Source organism: Calonectris borealis, chromosome 5 (assembly GCF_964195595.1).
Source record: "Calonectris borealis chromosome 5, bCalBor7.hap1.2, whole genome shotgun sequence".
NCBI lineage: Eukaryota > Metazoa > Chordata > Aves > Procellariiformes > Procellariidae > Calonectris > Calonectris borealis.
Genome location: NC_134316.1, coordinates 24,127,410 through 24,153,098, shown reverse-complemented (window position 1 = coordinate 24,153,098; position 25,689 = coordinate 24,127,410). Strand labels below are relative to the sequence as shown.

At 38.8% G+C, this 25,689-nt stretch overlaps 1 protein-coding gene across 3 annotated transcripts in view; it reads left to right on the top strand.

The window, feature by feature from the left end:
* Positions 1-25,689, top strand: part of NRXN3 (neurexin 3) — a 391,483-nt gene that overhangs the window by 224,729 nt on the left and 141,065 nt on the right. For all 3 annotated transcript variants that reach the window (XM_075151408.1, XM_075151410.1, XM_075151409.1), the window contains exon 3: positions 22,481-22,652. In XM_075151408.1, coding sequence (XP_075007509.1) covers positions 22,481-22,652 — 172 coding nt within the window. The remainder of the gene's footprint in view (positions 1-22,480; positions 22,653-25,689) is intronic.

Below are 25,689 nucleotides of genomic sequence, written 5' to 3'. Positions count from 1 at the left end.
TTAATGTCAAAACTTGCTTATATTGGAAATAGGGAACAACAGAGCAGAGGTTTCAGGAAAAAAGCTGTCCACAATAAATCCCAGAATATTTCAAGTTTTCTGCCTGAGTGGTTTTGCTGTGTCCCTCATTTAGGATCTTTGTCCCATGTTGTATCTCATGTTTAGGCCTTGACAGGTTGAGATACTCACACAGGGGCCTTTTTCCTTGGCGTTTCCAGTTAATTTGGAACTCAGCAGCATATATGCAGTTATTAGTTATTTTCAGCATGCATTTCTTTGCATCTGTCAACAGTAAATTTAATTTGCCATTGTGTAGACCATTTTCATAGAGCTCCTACTAAGAAATAAATAATTTTGTGCCAGCTGCAGATTTGTTTCTTTGTTATTTACCTCCTTTTCCACAGCACTGACAATTATGCGAGATGGGGCTCCTTAAGCAGAACTTCTCCATTGTTTTCTTTGTCGTATTGAAAAAAACAGAATTTTGTTCCTACTTTCTGTTTACTGTCTTTTTTATCAGTTTCTAATTCTTTACAGCACTTTTTCTCCTATTATGATTTTTATAGTGTATTTTGGTAGAGTGCTTTTTAAAAAGGCCCTTTGAAATTCTGGCTGACACCTGTTTTCTTTTATCTGGAGGTTTGTTATATCTTTGTAGATTCAAAGAGTACATTTGATTACTTATAGAAAGAATATTGGGGTTTGTATTATCATATTTTAATAATCTGTGGCATTTATTTCTGTTACATTGCCTGACAATGAAGTAAGGTTTGCAGGCGCCTCATTCTCAGGAGCGTCATGTATGTCCTCCAAAAAAAAAAAGGGGGGGGGGGGAAAGGGTTTATGTTAACTTCCAGTACTGTAATGGCTGTATTCTGTAGGATAATGTATGAAAGGTTGTATAATTTTGCTAGCAAATAATCTTTGCTTTTAACAATTAAATACATAAGTAACTGTTTTTAGGATCACCACAGTTTGCATTTTATTTTGAGAAGAATATATATTAACAGTTTATGTATCTTTCAGTAGATATCACAGCTCTTTGCAACTATTTACAGAGTAAGTTGCACAGCACTCCCATGAAATGGTAGGATATGATTATCCTTGTTGTATGAATAGGGAAAATTCAGATGTGATAACATCCCTTTTCCACTTTTTGTGCTCCAATTCAGTACCTTTGTGTTAACTGTAGACTGAAGATGGTTAAATTTTCTTTCCAAGTTACCATTTTCAGGATCAAATCTAATGGGGGAAATCCTTGTGATTAGGTTATGGCTCTAGACGTTTAAAATCAGCTGGAGAGTCATTTGAACCTAAGTTGATTACATTCAGAGAGCAGGGAGTGTGCATGCCCCTCATCAGCAATGACAGTGGGAGACTTGAGTAGCTTCTCCAAAAATGAATTTGGAGTGCCCTGAAGCCCTCAAGGCTAAACCAGACCTTCCTTCCCACTTCCTCCTTGTGATGTGCAAGTCCTTGCACTACTCAGAGAGACAAGTTCTCTTTGGCTGATGGAGGCACAGGAGTGGAATAAATGGAAACTGAATTAAGGGAGGATGCAATACCAAACGTTAACCAAACACCGAGGGAAAATTGAGTGAGAACTTGAAGTTGTAAACCATGATATGGAGTGATTTATGCTCAGAGTTGCACTCTGCACTTGACTAATATTGAACTGTGAGCAGTGTTCCACTACTGATTAGGAAAGGGGTCCGGGTATACCTATGCCATCAACAGAGGGAAAAGTTAAATCAATGAAATGTTCTGACTTCCTTCCTCAACTTCCATGTAAATGGGAGATGAAACATCAGTAGTGTCAAACATTGTTTCTTTATGGCCAGTGAAGCTGTTTGACTCCTAAAAGTTCATCTGGCTAGGAGAGGAACCATAGCATCCACCTCGATCTGAAAACGCATGATGGATGTAAAGCAGAAACAGCTTTTTAGTGCGAATTTCTGGTCAGACCACAGATACCACAAAAAACTCTGTAAAAGTATCAAGGAAGCTAGAAGCGAAGATGCAAAATCGAGAATAAATTGTATGTCCAAGATGCTTTTGCTTAACTTTAGAGATGAGAAGAAGCAGAAGTTCCAGTGCTGTGGTAAAAAGCTCTGAATAGGCAGATCAGATTGGGCAAGAGTCCTATTTTTTCTGTGTTTATTTTTCCATCCTTTCCACCTGAAAGGACCTTGTTTGTGAGATCTACTATGTTTATCACAGGCAGCAACAGTAAATGGATAAAGACAGGCAGGATAATGATTGATCTCTGAAATGGCTCATTTTGTTAACTAAATTACAGGTTGTGCTGTGGACAGAGACAGCTGGCAGGCAGTGTTGCCCAAGCACCAACCCTCACAGAAAGTGAAATATGTACTTGCCTTTCATTAGTGCACACGGTATCATTATCACCATTGCCATCGCGACAAATGTGATGATTATATGTGTCCCCTGAGAACAGCTGCAGACAGAATGGGTGGACTGAGGAGTGAAACAAGCTACCCTGCTATCAGGAGCTGTTCAGCCTGCAAACAAAACTGCAGATATTTCAGTAAGAGGTCAGACAATTCTTGGGTGAAGTTTGCGGTTGTCTAGACTTCTCCCATTCTGGGATCTCTGAGCAGTCTACAACTGTTTAATAAAAACATTGTTGTTCTCATTTGAAAGAAAAAGAAATTGGGGCAAAAATGCTATTATGCTTCCTGCAAGTTACACAGCAGGTCCCTTCCAGCATGAGGGGTAGGATGAAGATCTTCTGACCTGCAGCTCTCCAATTCATTTATTAAACCATGATTCTCTTTACAAAAACAGATGACTTGCTGTTTCGCAGTCACTGGAGTAAATGCTCCACCAGCTGTCCCGTTTTACCTGGTGAGCAGTGATGTGCTACTGGTGTTTTCAGGAATGGATCCAATTAGAATCTTCCCTCAAACTGTAATAAATCCTGTGAGCAAGAGTGATGTGATGCTTGCAAAAAGAGAGCATGAGGGAAGCTGTTTACTTGTCTTACTGTTTAAGTTAACACTTTTCTCTAATAACTATGAAGGGTGAAGGAGCTTCTTTTCAGTGCATTTTGGCTGAGATAGGTGGGCCTAATTTTGAAAAATCAGGCTGAGCATTTACTGCTTAAGAAAACAGTACCCAAATCCATGATGAAAACTTGTAAGAAGTGCCCCTATATTCAGAATGCTGATTTTGAATGCAGAACTATTATCAGCCTGTTCCATAAGGGCATTTCGAGGCCAGTAACTTTTACCAAGCAGAGCCAACAGAGAAGAAGCAGCTCCCTGTTTGGACTCTTGCAAAAGTTTCTTTCTAAGCCCTATCAGTTCATCGTATACTCTGGAGCACAAGAGTCTCTATTTTTGGTTTCTTAAAAAGTAAATTGCATCCTTAGAAACTTCTGTTATCTTTTGTATAAATGTTAACTCCTAATGCAATGGTCTCAATAATATTTTGTAGCAAGTGTGGGCCTAGATTATGATCGAGTGTTGTGTTAAAAAAGAAAGTAAATCGATATCTGTCGTGGTTTAACCTGGCAGGTAGCCAAATACCACGCAGCCGCTCACTCACTCCCCCCGCCCCCCCAGCGGGACGGGGAAAGAATCGGAAGGGTGAGAGTGAGAAAAACTCGTGGGTTGAGATAAAGACAGTTTAATAGAACAGAAAAGGGAAAATAATGATAATAAATAATGATAGAATATACAAAATGAGTGATGCACAATGCAATTGCTCACCACCCGCGCTGACCGATAACCAAGTAGCGATCGGCACTTCCTGGATCACGCCTACCGTTCATATACTGAGCATGACGTCACATGGTATGGAATACCCCATTGGCCAGCTAGGCTGGCTGTCCTGATTATGTTCCCTCCCATCTTGTGTACCTAGCTCAGTCAGTAGGCATGGGAGCTGTCCTTGGACTAGGAGGGCACTTAGCAACAACTGAAAACATCAGTGTGTTATCAACATTCTCCTCATACTAAATCCAAAACACAGCACTAGGAAGAAATTTAACCCTATCCCAGCCGAAACTGGGACAATATCTTAGTTTCATTAGTTGTCTGTTAATCAGAAAAGATGAATCAAAGGGCTTGACTTACCTTCTCAGTTTTGTACATTATTTTGTATATCTCTTTTGTATATTTTCTTTCCTATTTTAAACTTTCCCAGGTTGAAGTATTTTAAGTTTTTTGAGACTTTCCTATTAGAAAAATCTCTGTATAGCTCTCCTAATTTTAGCTTCTAATTAAAATCTAAGTCATTCCCTTGAAACTGTAGGATTATGTTGCATGATAGCAATGTTGTATTGTGTTGCAATCTGGTTAAACTTTGGTAAGCAATGTTGATCATTGTCTGTGCTTCCTAAGTTGTTGTTGGCATACATAACTTCTTCCTTTATCATGCTGGAAGAATATTCAATGTTAACACTCCAGCAGCCAACAGAAAGGGAGCTTGCAGAATTGCCCTTCCGCTGTTAAAAAAAGGGTGTACCTGTATTTATGCAGAAGCTTAACCTGTATTGTGTGGAGACCAGCTAGTGTGACTGTCAGACTGGGTGCACGCTGGTCAATCCTATGAGCTGTGTTTGGAACTGTGGGTGCTGAGCAATTCTGAGATCAGGGCTCCTGCGCACACCGCCTGCCTAGCATTAAAAACTGATGGGTCTGGCCCCATGAGTATTGTGGTGATGGTTCAGGCTAACTGAAAGGTCCCTTCTGTCATGCTGCTTTGCTAATTTGTTTCTATATCTTATTTTCCATTTAACAGTAAAATTAATGAAGTGAAAAACTATACTCATCCTCAGAGCTTAGCTATTACCTTAATTAAAAAAAAAATATTTAACATGACATTGTTAAGGTCAGCATGCCCAAATGTAACCAACTGTAACTTTGAAATACCATTTAAAACATCTTTAATTCGGCACTCAGGAAAGTTGCTGATTTAACAATCCAGGAAACTCGCGTCTGATCACAAGCACTGTACCTTTAGTAGCATGAGTCATTGCATCTGTTCTCTTTTTCATCTATCTCAGACACCCAGTAGAGGCGCTGATCTATGCTAGCAGTAGTATTTTGGTACATGGTGTTGATGTTTTTGTGGGTCTGCCTCCTCCTTTATTTCCCCCATTTTTCCGTTTCATAGCTTTATGAGAGGCTCTTCAGGAAGGAGCAATTCAGATCATTGTTCCAACCCTAGTATACAAGACAAAAAGCACTATGCTCTGCTATAACTTATAAGTGACATACCAAATGGAACTGCAGAATGTTTTTCTCAAAATTGATTGTCTCAGCAAGAAAAGTACACATAAACCCATAGTCAAAAAAGGGAAATATTCTGAGATGTTAGTGGTCAGGACCTGGTATTGTGGCTTACATCGTTTCTGGAAAGTGACTGACCTGGATATACTAGGGCTGTTTGAGTTGGAGATAAAATAGTTCAGCTTTTTGACAATGAAGAGTGGAAATCTTTGATTTGCGTTCAGTTAGCCAATGTGGCAGGGTTAAGTGCAGGTTCCATTTGTGTGTCAATACAATGATAGAAAAGTGGCTTTTGCAAATAAACCACAGGTATATCTCAGAAAATAATGCAGTATACCCAATCCTCAACTGCTAACGGGGTTAAGAAGACTCAGAGGATCAATTTAAAGCAACAGTTTTCAAGCCAAATATGTTTCTAGATAAACATCACTGAAGCCAAAGGAATGGTGCCAGGATTAAACAATGCCCTTCCTTTCTAGTTAGCAGTTGAACTCAATCACACAGGTAATAAAAGAAGATCACAGTTCTTTTGTAGCTGTTTGGTAGTCTCCAGCAAATGAGTTAGAGTCTCAATTGATAATGATTGGAAAATTGCAAATCCTCAAAAAATTGCAAATCCTCTGTATTGTATCTTACATGTCTATAAAATTATCCAGAAAAATGGGGAGACACTTAGTGCTACACAGGAGACACTTGGCACAGCTCCTTCTCTATTGCTTTGATCTGGGTCGAGACATAGCTGCTGGTTTTTTGATTTCCCTCATCAGTTTTTTCTTTTCTTTCTTAAATGCAGCTATTGCTATTAACCTTTCTCACAAAACCAATAAAGCTTCTTTCATGCTTCCTTCCCATTTCAGATCATTCTGTTGATGAAGTGTTTGCTAGAAAAGAGGGCAAGGCTTTCATGTTCCCTTTTCTTCTTGAAACCACCTACCTAGTTTCACAAAAAAAGAAAGAAATGTAGTCCTGAAGGCTGGGGGAAGAGTATGCATCTAACACCACCTTGAGGGTTGCAGAGCTGTTAACCATTGACCGTGATGCTGAACCCGCTACATTAGGATGGCGTCCTTAAATGTTTAACATGCAATATTAAAAACAAAATAACCCCCAAACAATCCAGGACTTGGTCACTTGAAAGAAGAAAGTGCATCATGGTAAAAGTGAATTGATAAGTGCATTTTAAAAAGCACCAAAACACTGCAAGATCCAAACAACTTTGCCTGAAGAAATTATATTCAAGTATTTTTCTTCTATTCCATTGTTGTAGTAATGGCAGACAAAAATGTCGGGTTCTGTCAGAAAAGAACTGTATGAAACTGCTAGGCTAACTTAATCTATGAAGAATTAACATCACATTTAGAGTATGGCCAGGCTCTCTCTTTCAGGCACCCTTTATTTGTGCTACCAACAAATATGAACTAACTCCAGAATAAAACATACCCAACAAACTTTCCCTTGCCACCATGAAGCACATGCTTCAGTGTCATCCCTTATTAGAAGGATGGCAATGTTATCTCCTGGGATATTAATTCTTCTCATTTGTCTCTTGAGATAACACTGCCCAAAGTTTGGCAGGGAGATTAAGGAAGGCCAACCTCTCTAGCAATACCCGTGACTGCACTGAGTAAATACTGTATACTAAAAAAGATTATAATGATGTGTCTTTTTTAAGATAATAGTGGAGCCCACTAGTTACCAGTTCAAAGTGGTTATGCTCTGCATGTAATTCCAATTTGAGAAACCCACATATTTCATTGTGTGGGAAAGGTATAAATAAATAAACAAACGTAATAAGGCCATTTTTTATCTGGACATATTTTTAGAGTTTGAACATTTTCCACTGAAACTAACTTTTGTTGCTGCTTTAGAAAATTGTGTCTTCAGATCAAATAAATATCTGAAGTTTAGGCTTATAAATTGTAAGAACATTTCTGCTTTATCTCATTTTGTCATCTTTTCTGCTTTCTTTTTTTCTTCAAAGGAAAAGGGAGGATGAAAATAAAGATCAAATGGAAGAATAAATGATATGTCTAGAAATTCAAATGTTCTAACAAAATTTGGGTAATTACATAAATCCACTGTAATCTTTTTATTAATTTTTCATTTTTCTACAGACAATCTGAAAAGTTTAAAAGCCAGTATAATGTGTTTTCTTTGATATTGTTAATATTTTTCTTTCAAAACAAAGCTGAAATATTGAACTAGCTGTTGTGCTCCCTGAAGTATTCTGGCCATTCATTGATCGTCTCACACACTGGGACAGTTCTTGGTTAATGTGTGAGGCTCGATGGTGAGAAGCTGTGCAAACCCTTCTGAAACTTTCAGAGCCCTGACGTAGGAATTTGCTGTGCATTCAGGCTGTCATTTGTATCCATCTATTTAGGGAGATTGTAATTAGGTTAACTTGTGTTCCAGTGTGAAAAAAGACCATCACGATATCATGATACAGAGCCACAATCTGCTTGTTTTATCCAGCCTTAAAGCTATAGTATAGGTTATGTCTGCATGTGGGCTGGTGTTACTTGGATTTCCTGGGACTTCTTTCACTTACGTACTGCATTCTGCTTTGGTGTAAGAGCTTGAATGATGTTTGGTGGATCAGCATAAACTTTTTCATATTACTCATTCCCAAAAAACTGTATCCATTTTCTGAAGGAGAGTCTTCAATTATTAATATTGTAATGAGGTACAAAACAATTTGAGGATAATGATATTTACTCAGAGGAGCAGTGAGATTCCACAGAGATGAACAGGAGCGTTGTAAAAAGCAGACACATTCTATTTCATTGCATTTTCTCCTTTTCTGGTCTTTTTCCTGTAATATGAGAAAACCTAGAACACAAGATAGCTACAAACACAGGGAATCCATGCCAGTATTCCTTATTTTCTTTTTCTGAAATGCTCCCACATCCATACACACTGTCTGCTTTGTTTTGTTGGTATAGTTTTCTTTATACTGTAGCCTGAGAAGGCTGTGTCACTAGCATTGTACACCAATTTGCAGAATAATCGTTTGGATCCTGAAGATGTGTATTGTCCTCAGGTGCATTTCTTTGTCTGTGAAAGCCAGTGCTCTAAGAGGTAAATGGCTCTTTTGTGAGAGTAATTTTCACTATTATATAACTTCTGATGTATTTATTTTTAAACTGGCAGCATTAAAGTTTCTACTCAGCTGCTTGGTAGTTGCCCTTTAAAAAGTACTTGAAGGCCATAGTCTATCCATAATGTAGATATAGCAGCGACATTGAAAGGAAGTGGCTACTAACTCTTTACACTATCATGCATGGACATAGGCAGGCCCATCAGTAAGGTTGAGAAAGCAGGTAATTTTTAATGATCTATTCAATTTGCTTATCAAGAGGGTCAACTAAAACCAGCTTCTCCTCTTTTGATGTAAACATTCAGAAAATATATCACAAAGTGTTTGGTGAAATCATTCTGAGATTTTACCAGACTTCAGAAAAGCTCCTTCCTGATACAGTGTAGTTTGGGTCTTCTTAAATGAAGAGGATGAAAGATGCCAAGAGGAATGAAACAGGGAATCTACTGGGAGAAGAAACAAGTCCAAACTTTGATATGACAAGAAGGAGAACTATGTGAGAAGAAAGGTTATCCAAGATCAGTGTTAAAACTGTTCAGGAGAAAATGAAATGGCAATAAACTTTTAACCCCACAGAAACCTCGGTCACAGCTAGCGCAAAAGAATAAGACCTTGGCTTCAGTGGCCAGGTGCCTCTGTGATGTACAGAGTATCCTATTATTCTCTAAGGCCTGGCATGCATACTTCTATGTGCCTTACCATTGAAGCTGTAGTGAGAGTCTCGCTCTAGGGACAGCTGCTGATCTCCATCACCTTATGCTTCTGTGTATCCCACCAACCAAAGTGCCCAAATGACCGTTTTCTAAAGCACTTAGTTATCCAGGCTGTGGTAAGGTTTTCAAGGAACAAGCAGTATTCACAGTGTTTTTTGAGATTTTCACCCAGGCCAGCCTCACCAACTGACCGGCTGTTGCCTGGATGCCGGAATGGCTGTTGTCTTTAGCCCCTTTCCAGTTAAGGCTTCTTGGCTCCCTCTTTGCAGGCAGAGGCAAGCAGTAGGAATGGAGGTGTGATCCTAGAGATCTGGGTAAGGTGTAGAGGTGCAGAAACTAGGAAGGCGGTCAACAGTTCAATCTGTCACACTGGCTTGTTAGCCACCATGATACTTTGGTTTTAATTCCTTTTATCAATAGTCTGCTGTATCTGCCTTCCAAGCCCAAACTCCCATACCATATGTTGCCAATACTGTTCTCCATCTGCATGAAGAACAGCCGCAGACAACAGCCATAATAGCTGGCCAGAGACATCCATCACCCTTATCCCTCCTTTAGTTTGTCTTTCATACAATCAACCTGTTACAATTTAATTGACTCTCCCAATCAGCTAGTCAGGTGGGTAGATTGTGTAGGAAGGAGAAAAGTTGGGGAGTTGGGGCTATAGTCATATCATTGCAAAAAGACAAGATAAGGCACATCTTGCTCTTATTTCCCTAAACAAAATGGCAGTTCTTTAAAATTTGATTTCTAAAGGCTATGATATTTTGTGCTGAACATACAGTATCAAGCTCAATTCTTTTTCATATCTGGGTCCTCTGTAGGACTTTCTCCTGAATACAAATGTGAAGGTTTGACCTATTAATTTCAACAGCATGCTGAGAAAATAATGAATGAGGAGAAGGACTCTGTTCTTGTACTTGGGTAATATTTACTGAGTGTCGCCAAGTGCTGGACAAAGGCAAGAAAATTTTTGCTTCCAGTATGTAAGCACAAACAGTATAGTCTAAATCACAACAGTCCTGTAGCTCTAAATTCCATTGGCTACTTCAGTTTAGTCACAAAAACTCTGCCCTGATCAAGGAATAGACATCTTAGGGCTGTTTCTGTACTGGTCTTATCTCCTATGTCCTGAGCTGCCTTTACCCCGGTGCTCCTAATGGTAGCTACAACAATTTATAAATAGAGGGTTGTCTGTAAAGGAGGTCCTTTGTCTTTTCCTGAAGGCCTGATGAAACATAGCTGCTTCCACAGAGGTTAATGTGAATGAGTGAGTGGCCATATGAAGAGGGAAGCTGAGTCAAGGAATGCATCCTCATGCTTAATTCACTTGTGTTTCTCTCCCACTGATTTCAAAGTTTTAGAGAATCTAGAGAACCCTCATTATCTAAGGGCAGCTGGGATTGCAATAGGATTAGGCTCTCAGCACAGTCCTAAGAAAGCAGTTTCCTTTGATATATTGGTTTTCCTTTCACATCTCATGATTTTTTTCCTAGAAGGTACAGAGGAGAAGATATCAGAAAGAGGTACAGAAGCTAAAATTGTGACATTAATCTTCTCCTTACTCTCTACTCTTTCCCACACCTACTATGCCAAAAAATTAGTCCTGGAACTACTTCAGCTTTCTGTATGACATCCATTCCCAATAACTAAGTTTCAATTTGACATCAGGAGTTCTGATCTAACTAACTTAATACAAACTTAGGGTCTCTGGCTGATACCACTTTGACAGGCAGCTTTATAGTAAGCAAATCCCACAACACAAAACAAATATGCACATAGCCAAGTCATAACTTTTTCTCAGTGGCCCATCTTAATTCAGTAAAATTCTCATCTTTTCTCTGTAGGAAAATTCAGCCTCGGTGTAAGGTGCTGTTTCCAACAAGATTCAGATGCAGCCTTTTGACTTTTGGTGAAGATGAACGTAAAATGCCTGTGGGATTGGAGGGGGAAAAGTACCACTCGGAGGGTAGAGGTGCTCAGGTTGAAGGGCCTAGAAATGGGCACCACAAAATACTAGACAGAGATCCCCCAACAGTGGATCGTGGAAAAATATGCATTGAGCTAGATATAAAGGCTGTCAAGGGAAATGGGAGGATTCTATGTGAATTTATTTAGTAGTTAGTGCATCCTACACATGTAAAACATGAATGTTTGAAGTGTTCTTTGGCAGCAAAGTCAAGGTAATGTAAATGACAAGGTACTGACCTAAGAATTAAAGGTCTTTTAAATTATTTGGTCTGTTCTCGTAACCTCTCCTGGTTCCTGCAAAATTTTGGCAAGTCATTTCTCTTTGTCTCTGCTTTCCAACATGCAAAGGGTACTAGTGGCCTCCTTTGTGAGCTGTATTCAAAAGCACTATGTGCTGCTTTTCTCTTTTTCCGTCGCTGTCTGCTATTCCACTGCTCCTTACCAAGTAGAGCTCTGTCATAGAAAGTTATTAAAAACTGCAGAGAAGTAAATTATTTTGGGTAATTAGGGTATTTTCATTAGAAATATAAGTTTCCTATACTGCAATGCTCATGTACTGTTCCTGTATATTGTAATCTGTATTTTCTACTGCATCCAAAATCTTAGGAAACCTCTTTGATTCAGGATTGGAAAAGCCTTCTGCTGGACTCCAGCCATATCTCAAAAGCCACATTACACTTGCTTTAAAAAAAATCTGCAGTTTAAAAAAAGCAAGCTTTGAAAAGCTAGAAATAAGCTGTTATTGAATCCAGGCACTGTTTGTGTTTACATGTACTCATATTTTCCTCATTATCTTGTCTGATTGGAGAGGCCTATTGAACCTTAGCTCAAACCTCTTGCTTGTCTGGTAAAGACTACTAACTACTCTGTTTACAATATGCTGTTGATATTATATAAAGTTCATTACATCTGTTTCATAGATTTCAAAAGGAACATAGAACATAGATCCTGGTTGCATTACGTTCTATTAGAATTCCATAAAAAACCACACTGAAAAAGGAAAATATAGTATTATATAGTGCTTAGTCATATAATACCTCTGAGTATGTATTTTTGGAACACTCTGAAACCCTACAATACTGTTTATCATTAAGGGTAGGAAAGAGTTTACAAACAAATATACTCTAGGCAAAACCAAGTTTAATTGGATTAATTTTGTCCAAAGCCTTTTCAGCCCTTGCACTTCTATATCTACTGTGCTTGGGTTAATTGGATGGTGGCAAGCTGATATTTGTGATCACCTTTCCTGTCAGACAGCAGTGTCCTTTTTTAATGCCATCTTCTTGACAAGTGCTCACTTTTCTGCGGGTTATGGGTTGAGACAGACAGCCCTGATTGCTATTACAGAGTGATATATGCTGTGCCTTCAGCCCACAGACATCTCACAATTGTACCAATGCTCTTGATAAGGAAGCCTAGTAGTTATCACACTGCCTGTAAGTATCAGATCTTTGATGCCGTATTTTGTGTAACTGCCACTTTAGCTTCTGTCAGCGTAAATTGTTGGCAATGTTACCCAGTGGATTAAAACTCCAAGGGAGACATTGTGAGATGGATGCAGATATTTTCTCCTGGAAGATTTCTGCATTTGAGCAAGTTGCTTGTTCTTGTGCCCTACTAAAATCTGACTTGCTGCTGCAGTCATTTCTTTATTGAGTGGATGTGATATTTTAGCAGCTGGTCACATTTTTGTCTGAAGAGTGAGTTACATGGCAGCACTTAGAAACAGAAATGTAAAGGCCTGCTTTTAATCAGCCAACTTCTCTAATGCAGGAGGAGTGCAGCAGCTCGGGGATGCTTTGAGTTTAAAATGCAACACACAGTGTGCATTGGCTCAATCCTTTAGAAAAACAGAAGCCAACATCAACATTCAGAACTGTTCCTATTTCTGCCCTAATCCAGAATCATATCTAAAAGGTATCATTTCACAAAACTTTCCAGGATATACTATTAATATTTTCAAAAGGCACTGTCGGAATGTTTAATCCTAACGATAGTTGGAGTTCATACCATCAGATATGGCAGGTTTTCATGATGAGTATTGTAAGTTGGGGGAACAAATTAGCCATCTGAATAAGGTATTTGCTAGTGAACCAATGGACAGGTATTGCTTTCTTAGCTCATTTTGCATTCTGTTTCCCTAGGAAACGCCCCTTTTCAGCCTGCTGCTAATTTCTGTTTCTTTACCTGCATGATGATATCCCTACTTGAGAGGGATTAACAGCCTCATGGCTAGAGCTTCACCAGCTGTGTAACAGCAATTGTTTTCCACAAATTGCGTGGTGTAAGCACACCTGCATGTATTTCTTGTAACATTTTACCACCTGGTAATTGACTGGCAGTGTATTGGTGCTTTCCTAGGTCACGGGAAGAAAAGATTTATTTGGGTATACAGTCCTAGGTGCTGAATAGCACAGAAACAAGCCTTCCTTTTAAGATCTCTGAATATCACTGATTACTAGGCTTTGCTCAGCGGGTGTCAGATTTAACTAAGAGCAACTAGATGTGCCACAGTGTTCCCCAGAGTTTGAGGAAATGGGTTTAGGGTGAGCTTAGTATAAGCCTGGTCATGGTAATGATGATACTGTAGATCAGGATACTCTGCTTGATATTAATTATTTGTACTGCAACAACATCTGGAGGCCCCACTGGATACCAGGGCTCCACTGTGGTAGATAATATACAAATACATGGTTTGATAAGTCTGTGGCTTCATAGTATAAAAAGACAAAATGGAAGGAGAGAAACAGAAGTGGCTTGTTCAAGGTACAGCAGAGCAGCAGTAAAAGCAGAAAAGAAATCTTTTCTGTCTTTCAACCATGTACTGTAACTAGCCTCGATTACCTCTATGAGTGAGTAAAATTGGGAAGGTTTCAAACTGGACTGATGGTATCACCTTACATGAAATATGGAAACTTCTGGTGCCAAATTAATTCCTAAGTATGATTCTATTGATATTGTGTATTAACGTTACCTAAAAACCTGCAGTGTTACATAAAGCTCTTATCAGGTGCAGGGTGTCTGGGCTGAAAAAACCAAGCAGCTTCTGTATCTCATACATGCTCGTCTTTGGCCGAAATATCTTGTGTGTGATGTAGTACTTAATTAATCACTCCTGACCCCGGTAGAGTTGTCACAGAATTGAGCTTCTTGTCCATTTTTTTGGTTTGTCTGCAGGATAGTTTTGCTTGTAAAAGAAACTTTTATTAGACAAAAGGCAAAGATTGAAAGAGGGAAAGACAAAGGGAGAGGAGGAGATAAGGTAAGAGAACTGCAATTTCACATCCCACTGGTAACTCAGTATTTCTGTGATATTTTGGTCAAAAAAAAAAATTTGAAGAACAGGAAAGAATAAGATGTACTTTGGTAGCACTGTATTGCTGTGCTACAATTTCTTGTAATACGGGCCATTAAAAAAGTATCATCTAATAGTGTGTGTCCCACATAAAGAGTCAACTGGCAAAAAATGAAGGGCAGTTTGGAAAGCTTGGTAAGCTCTTAACAAGGAAATTGGTATACATTTTACTTGAGCTAAATAATGTAATGTGTCTCAAAACAAAGAGTAGAGGTCATCTTTCAATACAAGGGACACTCCCAGAGAGCACTCCTGAATAAGACTGTTGGTCATGGTGAATAAGCCTCAAATGTGAGCTGCCCTGGTAAGATTGTGGCTAAAAGATAGGATGTGGTCTTTGAACATAAAAACCAAAGTGGTTGTATAATTTCTGTAAACTAAAGTTAAAAATTTCTTGTGTCTACATTTGAAGACAAGTATTAGTAAACTGAAGGAGTTTCAGGGCCATGGGGAAGATTAAATGGAGAACTGGAAAACCTGCGTTCAAGTGAGAAACTCAGAGAGCTGAGTGGTTTTCCCTTATGTTCTGTAAAGCTGGGGGGAGAGTTTGTGGTCACAGGAAGATGAAGCTGGAACCTTAAGTCATCTGCTCTAGCATTTTCTTGTTTTGATGCAGGACTAAATACAGCAGCCTGGCCATGGCAGATGTTTATCTAAACTACCCTTTGTAAACCTTCAGTGAAAAAGATTCTCATTAAACTTTGCCAGTTTCAGTGTTTCACCATTTTATAAAATGAATAAGAATCGGTAAGAACCTTCAAGAAAATTTTGACTTGATCTCAGTCTTACAAGTCATTTATAGAAGTATGGTCCTAGATGGTTTTTCAATATAGCAAGTAGAAGTTAAAAGAAAAGGTGGTGATCTGCTTTCGAGGAACTGCTGAGTCAGAGGTTATATTCACATTGTTGTATTCAATGACTCTTGATTGACTTTCCTCCCGTGAATTTGTCTACTTTTGAATTTATCTTAGGCATCCGAAACATCCTGTAACAGTGAGTTGCACAATTCAGTTAGGTACTATCTCAAAAGGTACTTTCTTTGCTTCAACTTTATTACCAAATGATTTCATTACATATTTGTAGTTCTTTGAGTTAGAAAAAAAATAGTGCTGAATCATCTCCTTTTTTTGTGGTTTTATATATACAATCTTAAGTGTGGTACTTTTTTGAACCTTTTGTATTTCCTGTTTTTCTTTTTGAGACAGCCTATACAGATCTGTGTACTGTGTTCAAGAATTAAAGTCAAAGGTGCACCATTAACTCATAACAGAGATTTTTCTTTTGTACATTGTTCCTTTTTATTATAATTCTTGACATTCCACTTGCCTTTTTGACCATGTTCAACAGTGGGACAATCTCATCAAAGAATTAACTGCAATCACTCCAAGGCTTCTTTCCTCAGCTGTAAATGTTCAAATAACAAATAAGCGTTGTTCTAAAATATATGCTATAGCTCAACAAAGAATCAATTCAGACAAGATATATGACCTCATATAAATTTTTAGAGGAGGCTAGATTGTCCTTCTTAGCCTTATAAATTATGTATCTGTGAGAATTGCTTCTTTTAAAAACCGTGGCCCCGGAGGCTAATAATTTCTATTTATTTTGTCCTGTGTGTGTATTGTTCTCTCTGATAAATAGGTTTGTAACTGGCGTTTAGTAGATCTGGTTCAGCACCTTAAATGAGCAGTAACAAGCAGTATATAACAAAAAATGACCTACTGCTCCTTATAATAGCCCTCAAAAATGGGCCAAAATTAGCTGGCCTATGGTACTTCCTTTCACCTTAATAACATTTTTTTCTCATTTCAAGATAACTGTAAAGTGTTGGAACCTGATTAAAAGCTTCCAAGTCAAGTGAGCTTCAGCGCCTGTCATTTCTTTAACAACATTTGCTGCTTTCGTTATTATATTTGCCAGGGTGGCTGTACTGGTTCCTCAGCGTGCCTTCCCTGCCATTATTATTTGGATAAAGGAAGACTTCATCCAGTAAGCTCTCCTTTTACCCAACTCTAAGGTTCTGTATATATTGATTTCTGATTTCAAGCTTACCTCTGAGAGGTATTCAAGATGTCATTAAATATGACCAGAGTGGAGTAGAAGTAACTGCCTTATACTCTGTGCTGCATACAGGTTCTAATATTTCCCCTTCTTAAATCCATTGATATACATATACTGGAAAGGTCTGTCCGGCCATGAGTTTGTTCCAGTTGCAGCTCAGAAGGGTCCTCTAAGCACAATGCTGGCTTTTATTACCTTTCTGATCAGTAAAGAACATTCTGAGTTTCTGTTTATGGTGAAAGTTCACATAAAGTGATTTGAAATCGTAGTAACTAGTGAATGTCCTCTGTGGAATATACATCTATACCTTCAGTTCTCCTGGATACCTCACTATATTTAGCACTGTTGTGCAAAGTCCCCCAAACCACAGAAAGTGAGCGATCTGACAGCTGGACTAACATCCAGAATCAAGTTTGAGGCAAAGCAAAAACAAAAAACAACCAGACAAGCAAGCAAACAAACAAACCCAAAGGAAATCAAGCAAAGCAAGACTTAAAGAATAAAGTGGAAAAAATTCCAAAGAGGGAGAAATAAAAGTTCAATCTCTTTTTAAAAACATAGACTGCAAGTCTGAGGAGCCTAAGTAGAAGGAAGCCATTCCAGGAAGAGCAGTGCTTGGGGTTATAAGAAAACAAAGCAATTTTCCTGAATTTAGAGGATAGCAGAATTGAAGTGTATGCGTGTGGAAATAAAAGTAGCAGTTTACAAAACCTTCCTACAGTGCGAAATGGCTTGTTGTATTACTGAAAGAGTTTGTATCACTTTCAAATGAGAGCAGCAAAATCAGCAGTGATCTTCAGGAAGCAGTAACTAGGAATATTGTCTGCCAGGTTTGGGCTGATGTCTAGTCATGTTGGAACCAACCAGGGCGGGAGGAGGAGGCAGTCTGCACAGTAGTGACTATCAAAAAATGAAATAAAATGAGTGTGAGAAAACACAGTTATCCTGGGATTCTAGTCGGATTTCAGTTATGTTTTATAAATGCTTTTTTTTTCTTTTACATTTAGTTTCAGAAAAAAACCCAAAACAACATAAAGATGCTGGGATAAACTCTGCTTCCACTTGCATCAGTAGGAATTGAGTTTCTTCAACAGGATTGCTATTGATTCATATCATAGAATCATAGAATCATAGAATCATACAGGTTGGAAAAGACCTCTAAGATCATCGTGTCCAACCGTCAACCCAACACCACCATGCCCACTACACCATGTCCCTAAGGGCCTCATCTACACGTCTTTTAAATACCTCCAGGGATGGTGACTCCACCACTTCCCTGGGCAGCCTGTTCCAAGGCCTGACCACTCTTCGATGCGTTTGAGAGTAGGACTTGTCCTATTACCTGGGGTTCTCTCTCTTGGGTTTTGAGTTGAAATGCTTTCAGCACACAGGGAACAGCTTTATACTTTCAGTCTGGATTACTTGAATTTCAGATTAAGAAAAAGAAGACACAAAGGTAAAGCCCTTTTCAGAGCACACAGTGCATGTGGCAGTTCGCGTATGTGTCCTCTCCAACACACTCCAACTGCTCATCTTACAAAATCACTGCCACCCCCATTTGACTTTCTTTCCACCTGGTCTGCTACAGAAAGACAGATGCTTTCAAAATGTAAAGGCACAGCACAGAGAAAACAAAGGCCTGATAATTTGCATGCAGACAGGCTCTAGTTCTCCTTGGGTGGAGGGAAAGAAAAGAAAAAACACACTTGCAGAAATGTCAGACCTCAGAAATGTTGCCGAGGTCCCTTTAGAGGAAAGGAGTGGGTTTTGGAGGAGTTGAAAGTAGAAGCTGAGAAAACCTTAGGGTCTGCTCCTCTTGGATTGTAGTTGCTCACAGGGCTGAAAGGATTGGGATTGTCAGGATATCATCAATGTTTAAGTAAAATATATCTGGATTTACAGGGCTTGTAGAGCTTGGAAAGATGTCACAGATGAAGAATCTGTTTCATGGAAAGGTAAAAGAAAAAGTTGCCCAAAGTGAAGTAATTCTTAAGGACAAGCAAAAGATTACAGATCTCCTGATCCAGGCTGTAGATTAGCCCCTATATCATTTAATAATGTTCAAAATGTTTTGGTAACAGTGCATATAACAAGAAACTGTTGCCAGGAGCCTGTGGAAGGACATGGTGTAGAATAGAGAGGTCAAGGTGAGGCCTTGTACATTCTTTTTAGTACTTTGCTTCTTTTTTTTTTGTATCATTTATCTACAACCATTCCATTATGTGATCATAATTATTTGCCTGAAGTCTTAGAGACATCATGGCAGAAGTTTATCTCCAGAAGGACTGTAAGTGAGGAAACGGTAATGTGGCTTTTGAGGGCAGCAATTTTATGGAACAAATCAGCAAAAGATAAATTCCTGAGGAACTTTAAAAACCCTTTTTGTCACAGTAGCCTTAAATAAAGAAGGGGAGAAGTAAAATACAGATTGAATGCTGAGTTGACTTCATTATTTATAAATAAAATGGTTCTCAGTTTTCCAAGATATAGTGCCAGCACTTGATGTCACTTGGAGGTTTCAGAAACATTAATGGTCACCTTTTCATGGAAAGTCTTTGGGGCAGCCCAGTGAATACCGATGCAGAGAGGAAAAAATGCACACTGTCTGTTAAAATTCTCTTGAGCCCTTTTGGCGCATGTAACTTGCATACTCCATGTGGAGTGTGTATTCAGCTGTATTCAGCTTTTCCCTTGCTGTATGGTTCAGATTTTTTTTTCTCTAACTACAAAATAAACATTATAGATAGTGGCTCAAAGGTAAATCTTTTTTTGTCACATACTTACTGGTCTAGTTAATACCTCTGTTTGGTAACATGGAAAGAAAATATACTAGCTGAATACATGGGGAAAGGAATGAAAGGTCACATCCATCATGAAGTGTTGAAGTTTAACGGTAAAGCTTGTCTTTCAGATTTAGAAGGAAGGTAGGTCTTGGTAAAAGCTGCTTTTAATGAGGTATTGTATGTAGGAAACTGCAATTGAAAAGATCTTGAAAATAAATCCTGGATTTGCCCCCTGTGTCCACGGTCACTGTTCTTTGCTGTAGGATTTTCTTTGTATCTTGCTTTACTTTTTTTTTCTGCTAGGAATGCATAAACTAATTGTTGCTTTTTTTGTAGCGTCTGGTGCCCTGGAGATATAAAATATCATGAATAAACTATATCTTGAACTCTGTGTGTGCAGTTTGGCTTCAGTAGCTCTGCTTTTGGTGTATTGTATTATATTGTGTTTTATCCTGGTAATTGGAACAGAAGCATTTTCATAACAAGCTCCTACTCAGTCCAAATAAGAGTATAAAAATCTGACATAAAGTTGTGCTTTTGCAAAACTCGTGTTAAAGAGTTACTGGGAGCTCTGCCCAAGGAGGGGACTGAAGAGAGCTGGAGTAAGCCTTCAGTTCAGGCCCATGATTTTTTTTTAGACAAATTTTTGCATTTCTCAGTTGCAACAAAGTGTTAAACTGCTTTTAGAAGGGCTGTGTTCCCTTGCCTGTGGGAGGGGGTAGCAATCTGCTTGGGATGGGGAGGGCACCAGTTTGCTCATTTCCCTCCTCTCTCCAGCAGACTAAAGGCCACTGGTGGTTTACAGTCCTCCGCTTCCAGAACCTTATCTCTTTCCCAGTTTGCCCTCTTATCCATGGGTTATCACTAGCCCTTTAAATAGGGTTTTTCCTTCAAGCTGGGAGAAAGGGAATGGTGAAAGGCATTATCTCATTTTCCTCAAAGGAGAGATCCGAAACATTTTCTCCTTCTGCAGGGGAGATTAGCTAAAGTTCCCGCCATCCCTTTCCCCACTTGCAAGTTTTTATCTCTTCCTTGTTAAGCTTGTAGGGCTTGAAGGTACGCAGCTTTCACTCTGCTGAATACCTCTTAATCCCTTTCTCTTCTGTGGTGGTGGAGATCTGTTCCATTAGACAAGCTCTTCATCTTACCTGCTCATGTTATGCCTTCGCTAAGGTGGACTCTTCTCAGAGCGGCCACAGATTGCAAAAGAATATTGATGTATTGATGGCGATTGAAAAGCTGTATGAGAGGTTGTCCGGGAGGTTGATTATAAGGCAGCACCTTGCAAAAACACATGGAGTCAGTAGCCAGGTTACCTGGTCAGTAGATATTCTTTGAATCTTTGAGCAAAAATTAATCACTTGTTCTTCGCTAATTGCTGTGCAGATAAAGATAATTATATGGTTGCCAGGAAAAGATTCACTAAAACTGTGTTGGAAGATCACTTACTTCATATGTCAAAGAAGTGTTAAAGTTGTGCCAGCAATGGTTTTACCTGAAATAAATCTCTGTTCACTGTTCTCTTATTTTTGGGGTAGCATAAGAAAAGAAAGGTTGATTGTTTTCAAATGGTATCCAAGTTCATGCATCTGCTGGAAGCAGCAATCTACTTGCCCCATGTTCCAGTGAAAAAAAATGAGTTATATCTTGAAGGGAAGTCCATCCAAAGCATGTACATGAAGCTGTTGCTATCCAGCATACAATTAGCAGTCTAAAATTTACCATTATAATGAGAGAAAAACCAGGGTGCTTACTCTTACAGTGCTAAACTTCAAGTAGTCGAAGCACAGTCCAAATTTTTTAATGACCTCTTTAGCTACAGGACTGTTTGTTTTCATTTCCTAATAACAGTGTTGTAGTCTGAGGACTAGGGGGGATGGTGTTAAGAAAAAAAAGTCCAAAAAAAAGAAGGAATTGAGGATATAAGGAACTTGTAATGAGTATTTTCGTATGAGTAAACTTTGAAATGTAAGGTAAAGCGGGAATCAGGAAAGGACTCTGAGAAATTGGAAGAAGTGGGGGTTTTTAAGGAAAAGGTCTGTTGATACAAGGAGACAGGAGTAAATCCAGGAGAGGAATCTGAGGTGGCCTTCAAGTACAAGAGGAGAGGTTTCTTTCTTATTGCTGAGATTTGCTAATGTGAATGTAGTGAAGTCAGTGAGAGTAACAGTCCTGAAGGATTTTGCCAATTTTATAGTATGGATGGGTAGCAACTGTATTGGCTTCCTATATGATACATTTTAGCTCTGCCTGTCTGCACCAGACTTGAATCTGTGCAGTACACCTAATATGCCTTCATAAACGTTGACACCAGCATACGGTGCCTCTCCTTGTTGAGGCTTGAAGATGCATTCCCATCACATGTACAGCGATGGGAATTTCTGGCATGTTTAAATCAGTAGTATTAAATGTGGATATCTAATCTGAATTTAGTCTGGGTGTGTATTTTACAACCTAAAGTCATTGAATATGGTCATTACTTGGAACTACATGAGGGGAGCTGCAGGAGGAAGTGTTATGGCTGGTACAACTGGCTTTGCCTGCTATTTCCTTTCAGTCAGTGACTGGTGGAAAGTTTCGGGAAAACACTATGGAGGACTACTTTATTGGTAGGGCACTGCTTGGGGTGTGGTGTAGAAAAGTAAAAGACTGTGGTCACTCCTGTCTTTTGAAAGTCTGGAAGGTTTTCCATTTGGTTTAAGAGCAATTAGCTTCCCTCAGGTGGTCAAAGTCGGCTAATTACATTTTTGCTCCCTTCTAATTCCATCCATCTTGTAACTGCATTCTCCCCACTGGATCCCACGGTTATTTGTTTTGGGGTGGGAGCTGTTTGTCTCACAAGCAGAATAACAGAACAAAACAGTCGTTGGGATACAGTCTTCCTGTGGCTGCATTTCAGATGACAATTGAACAAGTGACTACTAATACTCAGTAGAGATGTTGCTCAAATAACTATTTATCCACATCTCCTGGTTTTTATTGCCTGATTTCTCACCTGTCTTCTGTGATGTTTTAAGGGAACAAATGAGTCGCTATGTTCAGATGAATGCTGTAAAGAAGAGTGCAAAAGACAATGTTTGTATTGAAGCAGAGCCAATGAAATGTGTCCTGACAAAGCTTGTGTGTATTCTTCAGTGCCATCTACTGGCACAATTACCCATTAGAGTTTTATAGGCCGAGAACATTCTCCTAATAGGCAGCAATTTACAAGCATTTGTTTCTTTTTTCTTTTATTTTAGGAGCAAGGCAAGATTGGTGTAGTCTTCAATATTGGCACAGTGGACATCTCTATTAAAGAAGAGAGCACACCCGTAAATGATGGCAAATACCACGTGGTACGCTTTACCAGGAATGGTGGCAATGCCACACTTCAGGTTGACAGCTGGCCAGTGAATGAACACTACCCAACAGGTACATACTTTTTTCTCTTTGTTTTTCTCTTTCAGTGTAGCTATACCTACGAAGTAATGTTTAATAACAACTGGTTGCTATAAAAATCTTTGTTGCTTCATCTCAACAATAAATTGACAAGCCTGGTGGTGCATATTCTATCTGTTTGAAAACAAAGTAATGGTCCTTTACACTGGAAGAATAAGCATGCCAACTGTGTGGTATGATGCACATAGATCCTGCTATTTCAGAGGTCGCTGAGTGAATCCTGGTTCTGCAGAGAGTAACAAACTGATTCAACAACAAACTTGGTTTTGCTACTTGTGATATTTTCTAACTATTTAAGGGAGAAAAGTTTTGAACAGACCTTATGAAAAGGAGAGGTGACTCTAGCCACACCCAAGATACTGTCTATATAGATACAGAGGTGTAAGGAATGTAAGGAATGTGGAAGATTAAGTTGCAAGTATTTGAACAGACTTTATGCTTGCCTCATAATTTTTCATCATCTGAATTTCACTCTCTCTTAGGTTTGCAGATATAGAAGTTGACACAGAATCTAGCCAAAACTGTCAACTCTTAGTTGACTTTAGGACGAAATGCAGTGGAACAATTCAATATCTCTTTGGAAATCATCACCCTAAATCCAGCAGGAATAGTGAACAACTGACTCTTGAGTCACTGTCCCATGTTTTATCCCACCACTGGCAAATCACAACCTCGTGACAGTATGTCACCATGCTAAAAGGTCAAACTCACTCCAAGTGAAAAACAGATTGCTGTATGTGATGCTGACAGTGCATAAGATAGCTGAGGCTTGGTGATGTGCATGGTTACAAAAGGCAGGAGGAGCACAAGGAAAGAATTCCAATGTTAACCACATTCTTCTTATTCACATGTTGTTGTCTAAGATCAAGCCGTGATCTTCTTATTGGTTTCCAGTATTAAGTCTAAGCAACTTCCATTTCTTCCTTTCTAGGTTGTACATAACTGACTGGGACAGAAGAAAGAATTCTGTGATAAACATGAGGCAATTTGCTAGTTGTGTAGGAGTTGTGTAGTTTGAGCCACCTAACCTCAGATTATGAGAAATATCCTAATTGTTTATGCAATGTTACACTAATAAATCATTCCAAGGAGATAATTTCATCTCTTCTGCTCACTCAGAAAGTGCACAAGAAAATTTTTAATGTGAGTGATCTGTCCTGTGGTGCTCTTTACCACATATTCAGCATGACACTTTGTCAGTGTTTTGGTGATGTATATGCAAAAGAGTACATTTTAATAATTATCCTTATTTCTGTGAAATAATTGCTTTCGAAGAACGCCATGACAGACATGCTGAGTTACATTCTAGCTCTGCTATCCATTGGTTAGAGAGGGAAGCGTGGCTAGGAGAGGCCCAAACTGAACATCTTTGTTCTGCTCCTTTCATCAATTATTTTGTGGTAAAATACGTCTGATCCAGTTGGCAGCCAATTACAGTCAGTAAAAACCCCATGAATAAATTTTCTTCTTATATTACTTGCTGTAGTAAGTCCCTGGTGTAAAGAAACAAAATATTCAGCTCATTGCTTTAGAGATTTTTTTTAAAAGAGAAAATAAATCACACTCAGAGACTACCTCAGTACCCTCTGCTTCTGTCTTGGCTAAAGGTATTCCTGTGTTTTCATTAGAAGATGTGTGGTTTTATAGAATCAGCATTAATCTTATGTTCCCAGCTAGTATTGAGTATATGCAGTTGTACCCCAAGAAAAAAGGCACCTTTATATTCCAGACACCTTTTCCTTTCCATGCACGTATTTCAATTTCTGGCTGTTTGTAGATGATGAAGTTTTCAGCCTGTCCCTGTGAAAATAAGGCTTAGGGGATCATACTTTGTGTGTGTGCATGTGTCTCCCTTATTTTTTCCAATTTCTTTCAAACCGATTTTTTAGCTGAATTTAAAAAAGGGGCAAAAGTCGAAAAAAATAAAGATCCTACATGGCTAGGGAAAATAACCAAGGGAGGAGGGCAGTGTTCCAGCCTTCCCAGAGGAAAGGACTGTGGCTTGGTCTCAATTCATGTTAAATACCAGCATATCCATATAATAAAGAGGCATTATGAATGCCTCAGATTCAGGAAAAGCTTCAATGAGTCAATAACTACAGGAAACCAACCCTTATTAGTTCAATTTTCTGGGCAATTAATGGTTTAAAGGAAGACCAAACAGGAGCTTTTGAAATGAATAATTTGTTGTCTTTCACAGGCCAAATTTGCACTAATGTTTCCCGTACTGAGTGCAAGACCAAACTGGTGTTCTGCAGAGTTTCAACTCTGTAAAAAGCTTTGTGGTTGGGTTGACCCAGGTTAATCCAGCGTGTTTCAGCTAGAGACTGCTGAAACTGCAATTCATATCAAACTTGTGTAATAATAGAATCCTGTATTTTACGCACAGGATCACTTCAATTCTAGAAACAGTTATCTGTAGTGTTTAAAAAACATATTTGTAGCACACACATGTTTGGGCACACTGTGTTGTCTGTAATATGAACAATTTCGTGTGTACTTGATTTTCTGCACAGTGCTACAGCCTAATGTTTGCAAATTTTGTAAACTAGCTAAAGTACCTTCCTCATCATCACACGTGGTGCAATCTTCAGGCAGCAGGGCTCCATTCTGAATGGCATTTCCATGCTCCTCTCTGAGTTTTATTATCTGTAGAAGGATTATACATTAGACTCATAATTACTTGCTCAATGGAAAGTACAAATAGAAGTGGGATATTCATTAAATAAGCAAAGAGAGAGAATATTGGCTTTCCTTAAAACACAGTTTTCAGTTAAATTGAAATTAAATGAAACTAGCCCAGTGGGACTGAAAGACTCCAAAGCTGTATTTTTGCAACTTCAAATAAAAGACAAGGAAGTGGAAGGAAAATAAAAAAGCAACAAACTTACAATTCAGGCACTGACATTTTGGTTTTTATAGCATCCAATTGCGTCTCAGTCACCTGCAACATGAGCTTTATGCTTTTTTGTGAGGAAAAGGGTTAGAGAGAAATGGTAATGGAGGGAAT